Source organism: Westerdykella ornata (assembly GCF_010094085.1).
Source record: "Westerdykella ornata strain CBS 379.55 unplaced genomic scaffold EI97scaffold_5, whole genome shotgun sequence".
In the NCBI taxonomy this organism is placed as follows: domain Eukaryota; kingdom Fungi; phylum Ascomycota; class Dothideomycetes; order Pleosporales; family Sporormiaceae; genus Westerdykella; species Westerdykella ornata.
Window position 1 is genome coordinate 568,927 of NW_022986855.1, and position 13,369 is coordinate 582,295.

Sequence of the window (13,369 nt, forward strand, 5' to 3'; positions counted from 1 at the left end):
GGATGCGATCAGAGGGCTCCAGCATTTGTTGGGAATATTAACCAGGGGAACGAATTCTGTAAAACGCATGGCAGGCGATTGTCCAAGGAAATCGGAGAGGCATGCCGGGCTGTGCTGTGTGCTGTGTGCTGTGCAATGCTGTTCCTCATAATCAGCTTGCTGGTCACTATCAGACTCTGTGTATCCTGGGCAGGCAACGCTTTCATCTGTGACTAAGGCTGTTAAGGCTGTGGGAGAGGCCGCCAGCACCTCCGTCGGGAGTTTATATCAACGGTAGCCATCTCCCACATTCCTGCACTCTTCATAAGGCTATCACCTTGCCTCTCGTACTCGTCCGGCCGCAGACTTATTCATCGTCCCGATAGAACGTCATGCAGCCTGACCAGCTAAATGTGCAGCCGATTCACCAGGTCGAGGTGAGTGTTCAGAGTTTTTGGATGGTGCCGCATTTCCACCTATGGCTGACAAACTATCCCGCAGGAGCGCATGGAAGAGGACGTAGCTCAGCGCAGGAGGTCGCGGAGCTGCTCACCCAACGTGAGGCCTCCACACAGGTCATCTGTATACATTGATCCATTTGCTCAAAGGGTATGTCGATCGTAAATGAGATAACTGTCACCAGTGATACCCCGTACTGATCGTGATAGGCACAACCCAGGTTTCAGAAAGGCGACAGTGTACATATGTCCATCATCGAGAACGGCATCCGCAGAAAAGGTACCTTTAAGATTCACAAGGGGCGCTACAACGGTACCGGCGGCTTCTGGGAGTACCAAATGCTCGAAGACGGCAGCCGACTGTACAACAACGGTGCCTGGGTTCGGGAAAAGGATTTGAAGTTGGAGAAGAGACGGGAATAGGCAGGCCGAAGAGTTGGCCCTCGCTGAGCCCCCTCCAATATTACACCTGTGGCTGTGTCCGGTCCGGCAGCCACACTTCGTGGGTTTGGATCATTTGATTGGCGTTACGGCGTTTGGGGGATCGAGACACGAACGGTCATGCCGGAACCACCAGGGGTGCACAGCGCCGTGTCAAGGTAACCTTTTGCTCGACCGTCTCACTTCCTCTCTGCGTACATAGACGGCGCTCACCCGCCACCCGCCACAGTTGAATTCCTTCTTGAGTCTCTCCTCCCTCTCCGTCATGTCGCTGTGATTAGTTTGCGTGCTTGCCGTCGCCCAAAAGTTCTGTCCTTCCCTTGCTTTCTCTTCGTGTCGCGCAGCAGGTTGCAGCGACCCCCTCTCAGCCTTCCTTGCCATGGCACCCATACGTACCATGACCGGAGAAACTCTCGTGACGGAGAAGCCAGAACCTCAGTCGCCAACGTCGCCAACGAATACCGATGATTCGGGGGAGACATTAGGAGGAGATGCCATTATAGAGATCGCCGAAGATGACAACTCGACTTCTTCGCGCTCATCGTCAGATTCGGATTCGCACCCCTCCGTGAGCGAAAATAATATTGCACAGCCACGTAGGTCGTCCTTCTACTTTATCCCCCACGTTCAGTGCGGGTGTAACTGGGGACAATGGTGTTGAGACATGCATCAGGCGATGAGAAGCACCCCACGGTGTTGCGCCGAATAACGGGGTCCTTCAAATCCACTCCAGAGCCTCCAGACGTCGTCGAGACCAAGACCAGGAAATGTAAGTCTCTGTGAGATTGACACGGAAATATGCAACCCAAGCTCATTCACGCCAGTGGAAAACACTCCTAATGGCTTTCCCCGTCTTGCGGCCTTCCAGTCCAGCGAGGCAAACTTCTCCCTCTATCGCTCGTTCAACTATCTGCATTCGCGCATCCTGCTGGACCTCCAGGATGAAATCACTGCGCTTGAGAAGGAGCTGGATGACATTGACTGGGATGACTTTGACGAAGATCCGGACCGCCTGCGCTCCAGGGAAATCGATGTGGCCAAGGCCGCGAGCGAAGGTGATGCCCGTAACAGGCGTGTGATATTGGAAGAGATCAGGACGAAACTCCTGCAATACGGTATGCGTGTCCCAGTGCGAATCCTCCTCTCCTCATGATTAACGTCCACAAGACGAAGTGCTCATCAAAGCCCGTACCCTCGAGTCCTTCCAGAAGCCATCCGACCGCAATTATCGTTCAGTGAGACGTTATCACCACAACACCAAACCCCTCATGGACGCTGAAATGGACTCGATCCGAAGTAAAGAGGACATTGTCTCTCTTCGCAACGGCCGCGAATGGGCATCTTTCGACGGCGGGGTCGAGACCATGATCGGCCAGCTTGACCATTTCCTCCAAAAACTATTCGGTTGCCGCGAGCCCCCGCTGCAAAAGTACTTCCGCACTCCAGAGTTACGCGCAAAGACGACTAATGCGTATATCTCCCTGTACAGCTCCAGTAGAATCGACAAGCTGATCAATATCATGATCACGCTGGTAATCTTCGTCCTTCTGGTCATCCCAGTCATCACCATGTATCTGCTCACTTCGGAGTCAATAAGCCAGCCCAGCGACGGAAATGCGGCTTTGAATGGGACCGTCTCGGCACACAGCAATGGTGTCAATAGCCGTACCACCTTCAATGCTGTAGGGGTATTGATCGTCTTCACATTGCTCTTCTCCGCCGCCATGAGTCTCGTTACCAAGGCTGCGAGACATGAATTATTCGCTGCGTCTGCCGCGTATTGTGCGATCCTGGTCGTATTCATCGGCAACCTGGTGGTACCGGCGTAGGCTATGCTGTCATTCGCCATTCCAGACCGTTCTTGGTAGATATTCCTTTGTAATACCCTAATTCTATAAGCGACGACTGATGATACACGTCGGATGTGAAAGTCTTCCCTGAGAGGATGGAGTTCCGTTGTAGGCCGTATAGGAAAGTTACGCTAAGTGACGGTTTGTGACCAAGGGTGCGCAGCCAAAATTTCAAACCATCTCATGTATACTCGCGCTACCAGCTGCCCTTACGAACTGGCCCATTCGATACAATAGTGCGTCTGGTACGCAGTTTCGGATATCCGTGACCGTCTGCAACAGGCGCGCCGAGCTTTGGCTCACGGTCTTTCAATCGTGCCCACAGCTCAGACATACTTACTCGCTTTGCCGGCAGCATGCTATACTGCAAGCTGTATAGATTCCGCCTGGGGAGTGGCGGAACAAACTGGCCCCTAACAAGGCGGAGGATTACACCGGGTAGCAGGTAGTGCTTTCGTATTCTATGGCCCACTTCGAAGTACGAGTGGAACATATCCCGCAGCGGGAGTGGTATTGACTGAGAGACGTAAGCGTGAGATTATCAGATGTTCCTGTTCCTGCACCCACTCTGAGTAACACATAAGAGGTTGCAACAGCTTGTGCGCCACGCTGGACTGCTAGCGTTTCCGTGCTTTCCTTTCGAAGTTCAAAGTAGATGCCACCTAGGGGGATATATGAGCCTCCACAGCAATGAGGGATACAGTAAATACGCTCGGCTTACCGGGCAGTCGTCGCGAGTCTTTGACTCTTAGCATCACCGCGAAGAGGGGAAAATGATTCAGACAAGCCAAGCCAACCTCAAGCCCAACCTTCAAGCTGATAGCAGCCACTCGAGCGCTCGCAAAGAGCAGATAGAACACGAAGACCGTTGGTAGCAGGAAAACAAGCAAGGTAAACAGGATTGTTCCGAGCAGGAGTTGATCCAGCTCATAATCGCACGAGTCAATTCGGTTACGCAGGACGTTCCGCTTCTTGCCTCGAAAGAGGTGGAACAGTGATATGATGATGGTGAGCTGCCAATAATATAGCCTTGCCGAGGTAGCGTAGAAGGCATAGATGTGGACAGTAAGCAGGGATACAAGGTCAGAACAGAGAGATATGGGCATGGTGGCGCCAGTGAAGGCGGAAAAGCCGATACAGCGAATAAGCAGGGGCAGATGGGGACGGAAGAATGTTATGCAACCTGCTGTGCGTCAGCTTCAAAAAATTTCGCCAAGGGAGGATTGCTGACCGGCCCAGCAGTCGATGACCCAGAGGAACAGGTCGCCCAGAAATTCCGCTAACTCGTTGTTGAGCTTCAGGCCGCCGGGCCATCCCATTAGCCAGGAGATCATCCGTCTGAGTCCTTCGATGGACCAGGTCGTAAAAACTGTGTCCACTTTTGACGCTACGAAGGCAGCGTTCTCGAAGAGGAAAGATCCCAGTGCAATCCCGATGATAATATCATTGGCAACTAACCAAAGGCTGTTGTAAAATCGAATGTACTCAGGATGACTGGTAGTAATGCTACCCCAGTTTGCTTTCCTCCTGCGTAGTGTGAGGTATTGGATCGGCCAATAGCAGAACTGTTGTAGTCGAATGTCTATCTGTTGAGCGGTAGCAGACATGTCTTTGAGCGCAGGAAACTCCACCAATCGTGGTCGCCAGTGGAGAAGCCGCAGGACCAGCTCGGCAGCCAATCGGAGTGCCATGAGAGCCAGGATGAACAGCTCGGTGAGGACAGGATATATCCACACTCTGCCAATGTAACACAGGAATCTGTATGTGTAGCCCCACACATGGTTTGCAGACTCAACGACACGCTCGCTGACACTCAGAGCGCGCTTCGAGCGTCTGCCAATCAGCGGAACGTTCTTTTGGAGAAGTTCATCTAGTTCAAATGAACAATTTATCTGATCGATAACCATGGGTAATGCGCGCTCTTTCTGCGTAGAAGGTCGCGCAATCACTGTATGGAGCTTCAGCTTCTCCACTAGTTTCTCCTGCTTTTGTCGCGCTTTCGCCTCCTCCTCTTCAGTGCGTTCGGAAATTGGGTCCCAGCTCCTTGATTCGGCTTTATCATCCAAAGCCAAAGACATGGGCCTGAGGGACAGATACTGCATTTGAGTTGGATGCGGCCTGTCGTACAAGATGACTTGTATTGTCAGAGCAGAGTCGGAAGGAACTCTGAGGCGTGGGAGGTTATCGCGTGCGTCGGTATAAGTGACCACGAGCCCAGAATCAAGAAGATCTGGGACAACTTTCGGATTGACGACCCCCAAGACGCGCATGGAGGAATGTCCGCATCGCCTCAGGAGTTCCTGAATGTTGAACGGGCTCTTTCGGAAAAGCAATCCAACGGCCAACGCATTCTCGACGCTGCGAAGCTACCCAGAATCAGTGGAAGCGCCAGTATGATGATGGTGTGGAGCGTGTACCTCTACATCTTGAAGAATAGAGACCACAAAGATGTCGAGCTCCGAGTTCCTGAAACCGACAAGAACACCAGCTGACGATCCATCTGCCGCTCCTGACGGCCAGAACACGCGCATCAACCCATTGCTTGTGACCATGTCACCATCCTGGTTCGTCTCTAGAAGGAGCCGCGCCGCTTCAGTTGCTCCCGGGCTGATATGCCGCTGGCGAGTGTACGAGGATGCAGGTTGGCTTCGTGAGCAGCGATACGCTCAATGGGTATGAATAGGAGGAAGAAGAAGACTGATAGGACGGCGAATCCCTTGCCCGCTCTGGTCTGTCAATCGGTTAGCCGCCTTTCAACGGACGTGTCCCTGAGCGTCCTAACGTACCACCACGCCGTGATCCCAAGCGAATATAGCAAGCTCGTACAGCCTAGTAACGAGGTCCCAGCGAGCAGTGGAGTAACCCGCGATGAAAATCCCAAGCGTAACAATCGAGAACGCGTGCATGAATTCACGACAGAGGAGTGGTCAAGCTACGTCAATTCGTGAATGATTTGGAAACTCGCTTCTGAGGCCCTGCGGAACCACCAGCCGAGAGAGGGCCTATATGAGAGCCGCAGAGAGTGGGGACAATGATTCGGAGGCGCACTGTAGATTGGTGGGCTGTTGGCCCATGGTTCGTGGCATGTGGTGGAAGATGGAACCGTGGAGAGCGTTTCCGCACCTGAGCAGGGGATCGACGGCGCCCCTGTTTACGCTAGACCTCTTGGGTCTAGCGCCGAGTCTACTTCAACGTCCTCTCAACTCTGCAGCTGCACCTGGCTAACGTTCCTCAATAACTTCCACCGCAGTCGAAGTCGAAATACCCTGTTCCAACTTATATGAAGGCAACCGACAAGTCCAGGACCCCCTTCACCTTCCGGAGTTCGGGTTCTTCGTCCTTGATTGCCCGGTCGCGCAAAGCGCCACCAGCCTCGCTTGGCACTGTGTCTCACGCTATCTCGAGGCGCGACTCCTCGAGAATAGATTCCACCACACGGATTCGTACTCGAATCTCCATCTGGGCCGTTCCTGCAACGGAACGACGGCATAAACTTCGTTTATTGAGAGACATTAATCTTATACTTGGGATTTGAAGTCATGGCCATCTGTCAGTTCTACCAGCGTGGTACATGCAGATATGGAGGTATGGTCGTCCGTGCCAAGGACCAGTGCGCACCTTAAGACTGATCACTTGGAACAGATTCATGCCGAAATGAGCATCCAGGTAGCGCAAGAGACAGTAATCGTGGTTCCGGTGGTTTTGGCTCCACCTCGAATCGCTTCAATGGCTTCGGCGGTGGAGGGGACCGCTACCGCCCAGGCCAGCAGACGGGTGCGTTCGGTGGTATGTTGTGGCATCCATCAATCCTTTGACGTTATTGGCTTGACTGACAACCACAAGCACGCTCATCCGCACCTTCTTTCAACTTGAACAAGGACGACATCAAGGCGGATCTCACTGATCAACGCCCAATCTACCCGCTGTCATGCTATGGCCCCGGTCGAGATGCCCCCCGCCAGTTAATCGAAGGCCCTCTGGAGATCAGTCCGGAAGAACTCCGCTTCCGCTACTACACTCATAGAGCAGCGGGCAATGAAGCCGCAGGAGTATGTATGATCCATCGAGCTCAAGTGAACGGCCTAACGATGCCTCTAGCAACAAGAAGAGACCGCCCTGGCCAACCAAATGCAGCAGCAAGTGCAGCGCATCTTGAGCGATTTGGATGGCGCCATCAAGTATATCATGGATGGTGCCGACGTCCACCCGAACCGAATCGACATTGCACAAGGCAAGGCCAAAGTGGGCGGAACTCAGTCAAACGCCTTCGGAACCGGTGCTCCAAGTCCATCCCCCTTCGGTCAACCCAATTCAACATTTGGTCGGCCTTCCGTCCCTGGCCAGACCACTACGGCTTTTCCAGGCGCTGGAACATTTGGAAAGCCCTCTCTTCCTGGTACGAGTGCGTTTGGCCAGCCTTCAGCTCTTGGGGGCGATTCCGCCTTCGGGAAGCCTTCCACTTTGGGTGGAGGAACTGCCTTTGGAAAACCGTCTATGCCAGGAGCCGGTTCAGTGTTTGGGCAGACTACTGCACCGGGCCAGCCCTCGGGAACAACACCAGGGTTTGGGACCCCCTCTATGCCTGGACAGGCATCTGCCTTTGGTCAAACCAATGTTCTCGGGCAGCCATCTGCCTTTGGAAAACCCTCATTTGGCACCAGTGCATTTGGACAGCCCTCCCAGCCGAACGCAGGCACAAGTCCCTTCGCACAGCAAGCACCTAAGCCATCAATCTTTGGTCAATCCCAAGCCCAACCACAGGCCCAGGCGACCCAGCCATCGATTTTTGGACAGCAACAACCACAGCAGCAGGCGCCCAGTCAGGCTTCAGTGTTTGGGCAACCGCAGCAACAAGCGGCCGCAGCACCGAAGCCGTTCTTATCACAACCCACTCAAGCGTCGGCATTTGGCACACCCGCCTTCGGTCAACCTTTTGGAACGCAACCCCCAGCGCAACAAGCCCCTGCGAGACCAAGTCCTTTTGCACAACAGCCACAGGGCCAAGCGACTGCGCCGTCATTGTTTGCCCCATCACAACAAGCCGCAGCACCATCATCATTGGCTGGTCAGCTCCAACCACAGTCTGCGCCGGGGTCGGCGAAACCGATTGAAGCCAAAGAGCGCTTCAAAGAAGGGAGGCCAGAGCAGTATGAAGGAGAGCAGGGTCAGAAGTTGGAGGAAATATACCGGAGAGTGGGACAAACTGGGAAATTCCTCGACGACGAACTCATTCCATTGGTACCGCCAAAGTGTGAATGGATCACGCCGCTCGCCGTCTCGTAGGAATTTGGAATTGCTGGCAATTCAAAGTGTATAAGATTAAGGAGCCGCCAGCTGACTGGCTCAGCCTGTGGCCGTGTACTACATTGAAGTTCGTACTTAGCGAGTTGGTCGATACTTGAAGAAAGATATTTTATCTTCAATAGAGACACGTTTTGGCGCCAGCACACCAGCACGACGTCCCATGAATCTTTTACTGATCGATTTCGAAACTTACCCTTCCCATAATGTTGTCTCAGCGGAAAGGCAGCTATGTCCCTCAGTGATGTTGGACTTTCACGTTCTCTAACTTCCCTGACCAAATAGGGTTATTTTTAGCAACGGATGCGTCGCCTGTGCCGCAACCAAACCCTCCCCACGCGCTTCCGCAATCTACCAAAAACAAACAACAAACCTGGGGCGACCCGAATGACAAAACGGATGCGGCGCTATCGGATCGCCTCAGTTCCGGATTCGCCTCTCCCAGAACGACTCTACCGTGCCACACCGTGGTGCTATATCCAAAATACCAACCCAGGTACATCATGTTTCGAAACAGCGCAAACCTGCAAGCGAGATTCAGATAGGAGCTTAATTCTGATCACTCGAGATCCAAGTATAGATCGGTACATGTGGTCAGTCGTTGCCCCGGACTGTTGAAACCGAGGAATCGATTGGTCAACCACTTAACCACTCCTCTTCGTTTCGAACGATCAAGAGATCCTCGTCACGTCAGGCAGGAATCTCAGACGAATGGCTATTCGAGTGGCACGGGAATACCTATGCTTCGTCATCCTTCCACCACTCATCCTCTAGCAGATCCTTTGCGGTAGGTCGATCCCTCCAGTCGAGCATCATGATCTTCATAATGAAGTCCTTATCCTTCTTGATGACTTCTCTTTCAGTTATCCGGGAAAATGGCGTAGTCTTCTCTTGAGGAATCTCTTGCATCAAATACAAAATCTAGTGAATAGTATCCGGGCTAGCAATCTCCTCAAACTTCGCAGGGAACAGGCCAAAGAAGCGGAATTGTTCCTTGAGAACTTCCAGCAAGTATTCCTCGTGGTCTCGATCCACGCCTTTAGGTCGGAAAAGATTGAAGTTCCCGCCGTAGATCAAGCTTATGAGCTAGAATTGAATGCTATTAGCAGATGTGTTTAGTAAGAGAATGGCTGGTGAGTCTGGTGAAGGGAATAGCGAGAAAACGAATACCCACCACAGCACCGAATGACCATATATCGGTTGCCGTTTTCCATGGCATTTCTAAGATGACCTCTGGACTTGACCACATCGGCGCACCGACCAGTGTTCCGGATAAGGCCCAGTCCGAATCAACGGGGTAGCATCCGCCTAGATCCCCAAGTTGGACCTCGGAAAATCAAATGTCACCTTCTTGGAAGTTGACAAAAATGTTGTCTGGTTTGACATCTCCAGCCTCAGTTAGCCCTGCATCAAGATGAACCATAGCGTAAGGTCATACCTGTATGCACATAACCATCATCGTGGAGAACCTTTAATGCCTCTAGGATGCATCGAGACACGTGCTTTAGCTCCTTTCGGTTCAAAGTTTTCTTGATCGATGCATCCAAAAGATCACATTCAAGATACCTCAGGGCAATAGTCACATGAGCAGAAGGCTCCTGGATCTCATCAATCAAGGGTCGAAGGCAGTGAGTGCGATGCTGGAACCGTTTGAGGACTTCTCGTTCATTTTCTACTCTTGGATGACCTTGAACGCTTTTGATCACCACGGTGTCTTGCACTTGGTTTCTGGTGACAGTCGGTTTACGGGTAAATGGAATTCGCTTCTGATTCGGCTCATTTCGCAAACCAAATGGTCTCTTGAATCGGTTTCGTAATCGTGTACCTCCCCGTTCTACCCTTAAGAACTTGCCCGATTCTGAAGAGAGACGACATGTGCATATACAAATGACTTTGGAACAGCAAAAGACGCCTAATACGATTATCAACAGCTCTGAAACGAGAAATGAGGGAGTGATGAGAGTTTGTGAAATGAGGAGGAATAAATAATTAGAAGATGGTACGACAGGAGGAGGGCGTGCCAAGACGCTAAAAGCATAACTATGGCCCCAAGGAGGACTGTCATCAACAACCGCCCCCTCCAATATAGCAACAGTGGGCGCGTGGCAGCTATTTTGGAGGTTGCTGGGTCTCATTCGCAAATCGGGCGCGTAGCATATTGTTACCGTATGACTGTTGGTATCCGACAAACTTGGCAAAGCTTGTGGAAGTCGTTTCACAGTTTTTATCCCTGGGTTTATAATTAGCTGGACATGTAGGTTGTTTTTGGATGTTTCGCAGGACTCTGGATCGTCGCGCAGAAAAGATGCTGATAGTAGGAGGCTGAGCTTACAGCACGGTAGACCAGCCATCCGGGACGTGATGATGCCGGATGGCTAGGCAGGTATGAACACCAGCATCATCTCTGACCGTCAAGTATAAAGAGGTGATGTTGCCTGAATGTTCTTCTCATCATCAAGAAGCACTACAACACCATCAGCTCCGATTTTCTATTTTTCCTATCTTTCCTATCTTTCCTATCCCTTTTCTTCCTCCTATTTCTTACATTTTCCATCTTCTCCTCTCATCTCATCACCACCAACTTACTACCCGCTCAATCAACCAGCACAAAACCCAAACCAAAATGGTCGCCTACGCCACTCTCTTCTTCCTCACCACCGCCCTCCTCACCTCCCTCACCACCGCCGCCCCCTGCCACTGCGGCGAGCACCACCACCAACAAGAAAACGACAACCCCTACACCCCTTCTCCTCCTCCTCCTCCTCCCCCACCTCCACCCGCCCACACAGGCACCATCCAGCGCATAACCGTCGGCTCCCCAACCGCCAACAACGGCCTCTCCTTCTCGCCCGAAACCCTGCGCGCCGCCAAAGGCGACATCCTCGAATTCCACTTCCTCCCCAAAAACCACTCCGTCGTGCAATCCTCCTTCGACGCGCCGTGCGTGCCTCTCCAAGCCAACCCCGGCGGGCCTGCCGACGCGGAGGGCGGCGTTTTCTCCGGCTTCAACTTCGCGACCCAGGAAGGCCAGGCGGACAATGTGTTTCGCGTCGAGGTTACCGATGATACGAAGCCGATGTGGTTGTATTGCAGTCAGGGGGACCATTGTCAGAAGGGGATGAGTATGGTGGTGAATTTGCCCGAGGGCGAGGTGGAGAGGTCGCTGGAGAGGTATAGGGAGGTGGCGAAGGGGACGAGGACGGGGCAGCCGAGTGAGGATCCGGAAGCTTCGAGGGGTGGGGAGATTAGGGTGAATGAGGTTAAGGGTTGATGGGGTGGGGTGATGATGAAGGTTATGGACGGCTGTAGTGGAGGGTGTGATGTGTTGGTGTTTGCTGGGGTGGTCTGCTTTTTTTCTGTTTGTTGTCTGTGTGTTTTGGCATTTGCATAGCATGGCGTTTTGCATTCATGGCTTATCTTGTGTAACTAGTAGTTGCATTGCTTAAGTTGTAATGGAAATATATCAGCTCGATCATTTCACACAACCACCGTGAGCCTCCAGAAAAGATACCGATGGCCCCGACGCCATCAGCTAAACAACGTAATATCGTATGTTTATCTTGAGCATGCACATTCCCGGTTGGAAAGAGTGCATGTATACCAGCCAAGAAATTGGCAGGAACGACTGGGAAAACTGCAAAAAGAATATGGGAACAGAATTAAAAAGTTGATCGTCGGCAGGCCATGAATATTATAAAGGTCTCACTGCCCTTAATGTTGAATACAGTCCCATTTATGTTGAGTACATACCAACATGCTAAGATGCTCCAAACCTATTTCACCGCGCAAACCTAAGCCTAAGAGTCCGCTTATTCGATTTTAAGTATACTTTACGCAAAATTTACATCCGTAGCCGCCCTCCTCTCCTCGGCCTTTTGACTGCTCACCTCACTGCGCCTCACTCCCCTATCCACCACACCCACCTGCCTCCGACTCTCAACCAACGCCTTGATCAACGCAACCACCACATCCCTCCCCATCTCCATCCTCTCCGTACTCCAACTCAAGTCCGGCACATGCAGAAACACGACCGGCCGCTCCTCTTCCCGGATCGAATAGTAATGCGCCAGCGACATCCAATATATGAAGCCGCACATGAAATTCCCCGCCTGGTTGCTAAGCCGCACATCCGGTGTCGGCATTGCCGACTGGGCAAACCCGACGACGCTAGCAGTTGCCCCGGGCTCCTGCAAGAAGCCTTTCCAGCGCTCCAGTACGTCTGCCGTGTCGAAACTCGTTTCCAGAACCGGGGGATATCGTTCCGCTGGGAAGAGGGATTCGGCGGCCTTGTCGCTGAAGACGCGTCCGTCGACGTCGCGGATCTTGTCGTAGCCTCGGCTATGGGAGCAGGTTTCTAAGGCGAAGAATCGGCGGCTTGCTGCTAAGCCGATGTGCAGGATGATGGAGGGAGCGGGGTTTTGGGGGCTTGCTGGCGGGAGGAGGGTGGGGACGAGCGAAGTGACGGTGTCGTAGGCGACGCGGATGGGCTCGTGGTGCACGTAGATGTGGATGGGAGTTGGGTTGGTGTCGTCTGCGGGGATGAGGGCGGGGAGGCGAGAGGCGATTTCCCAGGAGGTGTTTTTGGGGATTTGAGTGAGGAAGGGCTAGGTGAAGGTGTCAGTGGGCTAGACTGGAGACTGATGGAAAGTTGATTGATCTTGTGGTAATTTGATCAATGCGTTCAAGAAAACGGGGTGTATAAGGATATCCCAGAGACTGAAGTGAAGGAAACAATGAACGACCCAGGAACTTGATGAAGTGGGCACAGAAGTTGAATAAATGAAGCCTAGAGATACTCCCATCAGGGAGACAATGGAAATGTAGAACAAAATCGTTGCATCTTCACTTACCCCAAAGCCAGTGACCAGCACCGTTACAGGCTCCTCGGATTTCTCTCGTGGAGGTTGCCGTTGCACCCCGTTCGTGTCCCTGTGCTCCATGCCTGGCATACCGGAAGGCAGTGAGTTGTTCTGGAACACCACACCAAATCACGCGCGCATAGCCCACATGAAAGCAGTTAAGAATTGCGCTATTAATTTATCAGCCTAGCCTTGCCGGCTTTTCTCCTCAGCATAAGCCGTGAATTTCAGTGAAAGTGTTCAAATTTCGGTTTGGTTGTCCAATGACGTCACATGAGGGGAGGAGTGAAGGGGGAAGATCAACGCACGGGGAGAGGTAATGAGATGAAGGACTCACAGCCGATGTTATATATTACGAATTATGTATGGTAATCTGCAGTGATTCTGAAATCATCGTCAGTGTCTTCGGGTGGAGTTGGAAGTGGATAGCCCTTGGCGATCTTGCCACCCCGCAATTTGGAAGCTGATTTACTGCCGCCTT

The 13,369-nt window shown here is 52.4% G+C and overlaps 8 protein-coding genes across 8 annotated transcripts; 4 read left to right on the forward strand and 4 right to left on the reverse strand.

Moving 5' to 3' along the window:
* The first annotated feature begins 174 nt into the window (after positions 1–174).
* On the forward strand, positions 175–1,059 carry EI97DRAFT_250235 (uncharacterized protein). The gene is made up of 3 exons (XM_033794134.1): positions 175–273; positions 481–588; positions 648–1,059. Exons 2-3 carry the CDS (start codon positions 487–489, stop codon positions 858–860), a joined length of 315 nt encoding a protein of 104 aa, XP_033655838.1. The 5' UTR covers positions 175–273; positions 481–486; the 3' UTR covers positions 861–1,059.
* A 344-nt stretch (positions 1,060–1,403) lies between these two features.
* On the forward strand, positions 1,404–2,816 carry EI97DRAFT_250201 (uncharacterized protein). The gene is made up of 3 exons (XM_033794133.1): positions 1,404–1,647; positions 1,703–1,993; positions 2,046–2,816. The coding sequence occupies exons 1-3, from the start codon at positions 1,530–1,532 to the stop codon at positions 2,705–2,707; spliced, it is 1,071 nt and encodes a 356-aa protein (XP_033655839.1). The 5' UTR covers positions 1,404–1,529; the 3' UTR covers positions 2,708–2,816.
* Positions 2,817–2,825: 9 nt separating this feature from the next.
* Positions 2,826–5,534, reverse strand: EI97DRAFT_250170 (Gpi1-domain-containing protein). Its single transcript, XM_033794132.1, has 6 exons — positions 5,515–5,534; positions 5,146–5,459; positions 3,960–5,094; positions 3,450–3,911; positions 3,296–3,390; positions 2,826–3,245 (listed from the first exon to the last, which is right to left on the reverse strand). The coding sequence occupies exons 2-6, from the start codon at positions 5,278–5,280 to the stop codon at positions 2,925–2,927; spliced, it is 2,148 nt and encodes a 715-aa protein (XP_033655840.1). The 5' UTR covers positions 5,281–5,459; positions 5,515–5,534; the 3' UTR covers positions 2,826–2,924.
* EI97DRAFT_373316 (uncharacterized protein) lies at positions 5,301–5,634 on the reverse strand (the record flags this gene model as incomplete). The annotated part of the gene is made up of 2 exons (XM_033795396.1): positions 5,301–5,459; positions 5,515–5,634. The coding sequence occupies 2 exons, from the start codon at positions 5,632–5,634 to the stop codon at positions 5,301–5,303; spliced, it is 279 nt and encodes a 92-aa protein (XP_033655841.1).
* A 326-nt stretch (positions 5,635–5,960) lies between these two features.
* Positions 5,961–8,192, forward strand: EI97DRAFT_465632 (uncharacterized protein). Its single transcript, XM_033801477.1, has 4 exons — positions 5,961–6,313; positions 6,371–6,514; positions 6,572–6,777; positions 6,827–8,192. Exons 1-4 carry the CDS (start codon positions 6,268–6,270, stop codon positions 8,009–8,011), a joined length of 1,581 nt encoding a protein of 526 aa, XP_033655842.1. The 5' UTR covers positions 5,961–6,267; the 3' UTR covers positions 8,012–8,192.
* A 575-nt stretch (positions 8,193–8,767) lies between these two features.
* EI97DRAFT_492800 (kinase-like protein) lies at positions 8,768–9,904 on the reverse strand (the record flags this gene model as incomplete). The annotated part of the gene is made up of 6 exons (XM_033802337.1): positions 8,768–8,950; positions 9,032–9,115; positions 9,204–9,337; positions 9,377–9,415; positions 9,468–9,757; positions 9,855–9,904. 6 exons carry the CDS (start codon positions 9,902–9,904, stop codon positions 8,768–8,770), a joined length of 780 nt encoding a protein of 259 aa, XP_033655843.1.
* Positions 9,905–10,814: 910 nt separating this feature from the next.
* Positions 10,815–11,285, forward strand: EI97DRAFT_355065 (uncharacterized protein; the record flags this gene model as incomplete). Its single annotated transcript, XM_033794895.1, has 1 exon — positions 10,815–11,285. A coding segment is annotated over one exon (471 nt), but the record flags the coding sequence as incomplete, so codon positions are not given.
* A 454-nt stretch (positions 11,286–11,739) lies between these two features.
* EI97DRAFT_431553 (peptidase C15, pyroglutamyl peptidase I-like protein) lies at positions 11,740–13,365 on the reverse strand. The gene is made up of 2 exons (XM_033797965.1): positions 12,880–13,365; positions 11,740–12,633 (listed from the first exon to the last, which is right to left on the reverse strand). Exons 1-2 carry the CDS (start codon positions 12,976–12,978, stop codon positions 11,860–11,862), a joined length of 873 nt encoding a protein of 290 aa, XP_033655845.1. The 5' UTR covers positions 12,979–13,365; the 3' UTR covers positions 11,740–11,859.
* Between the last annotated feature and the right edge of the window lie 4 nt (positions 13,366–13,369).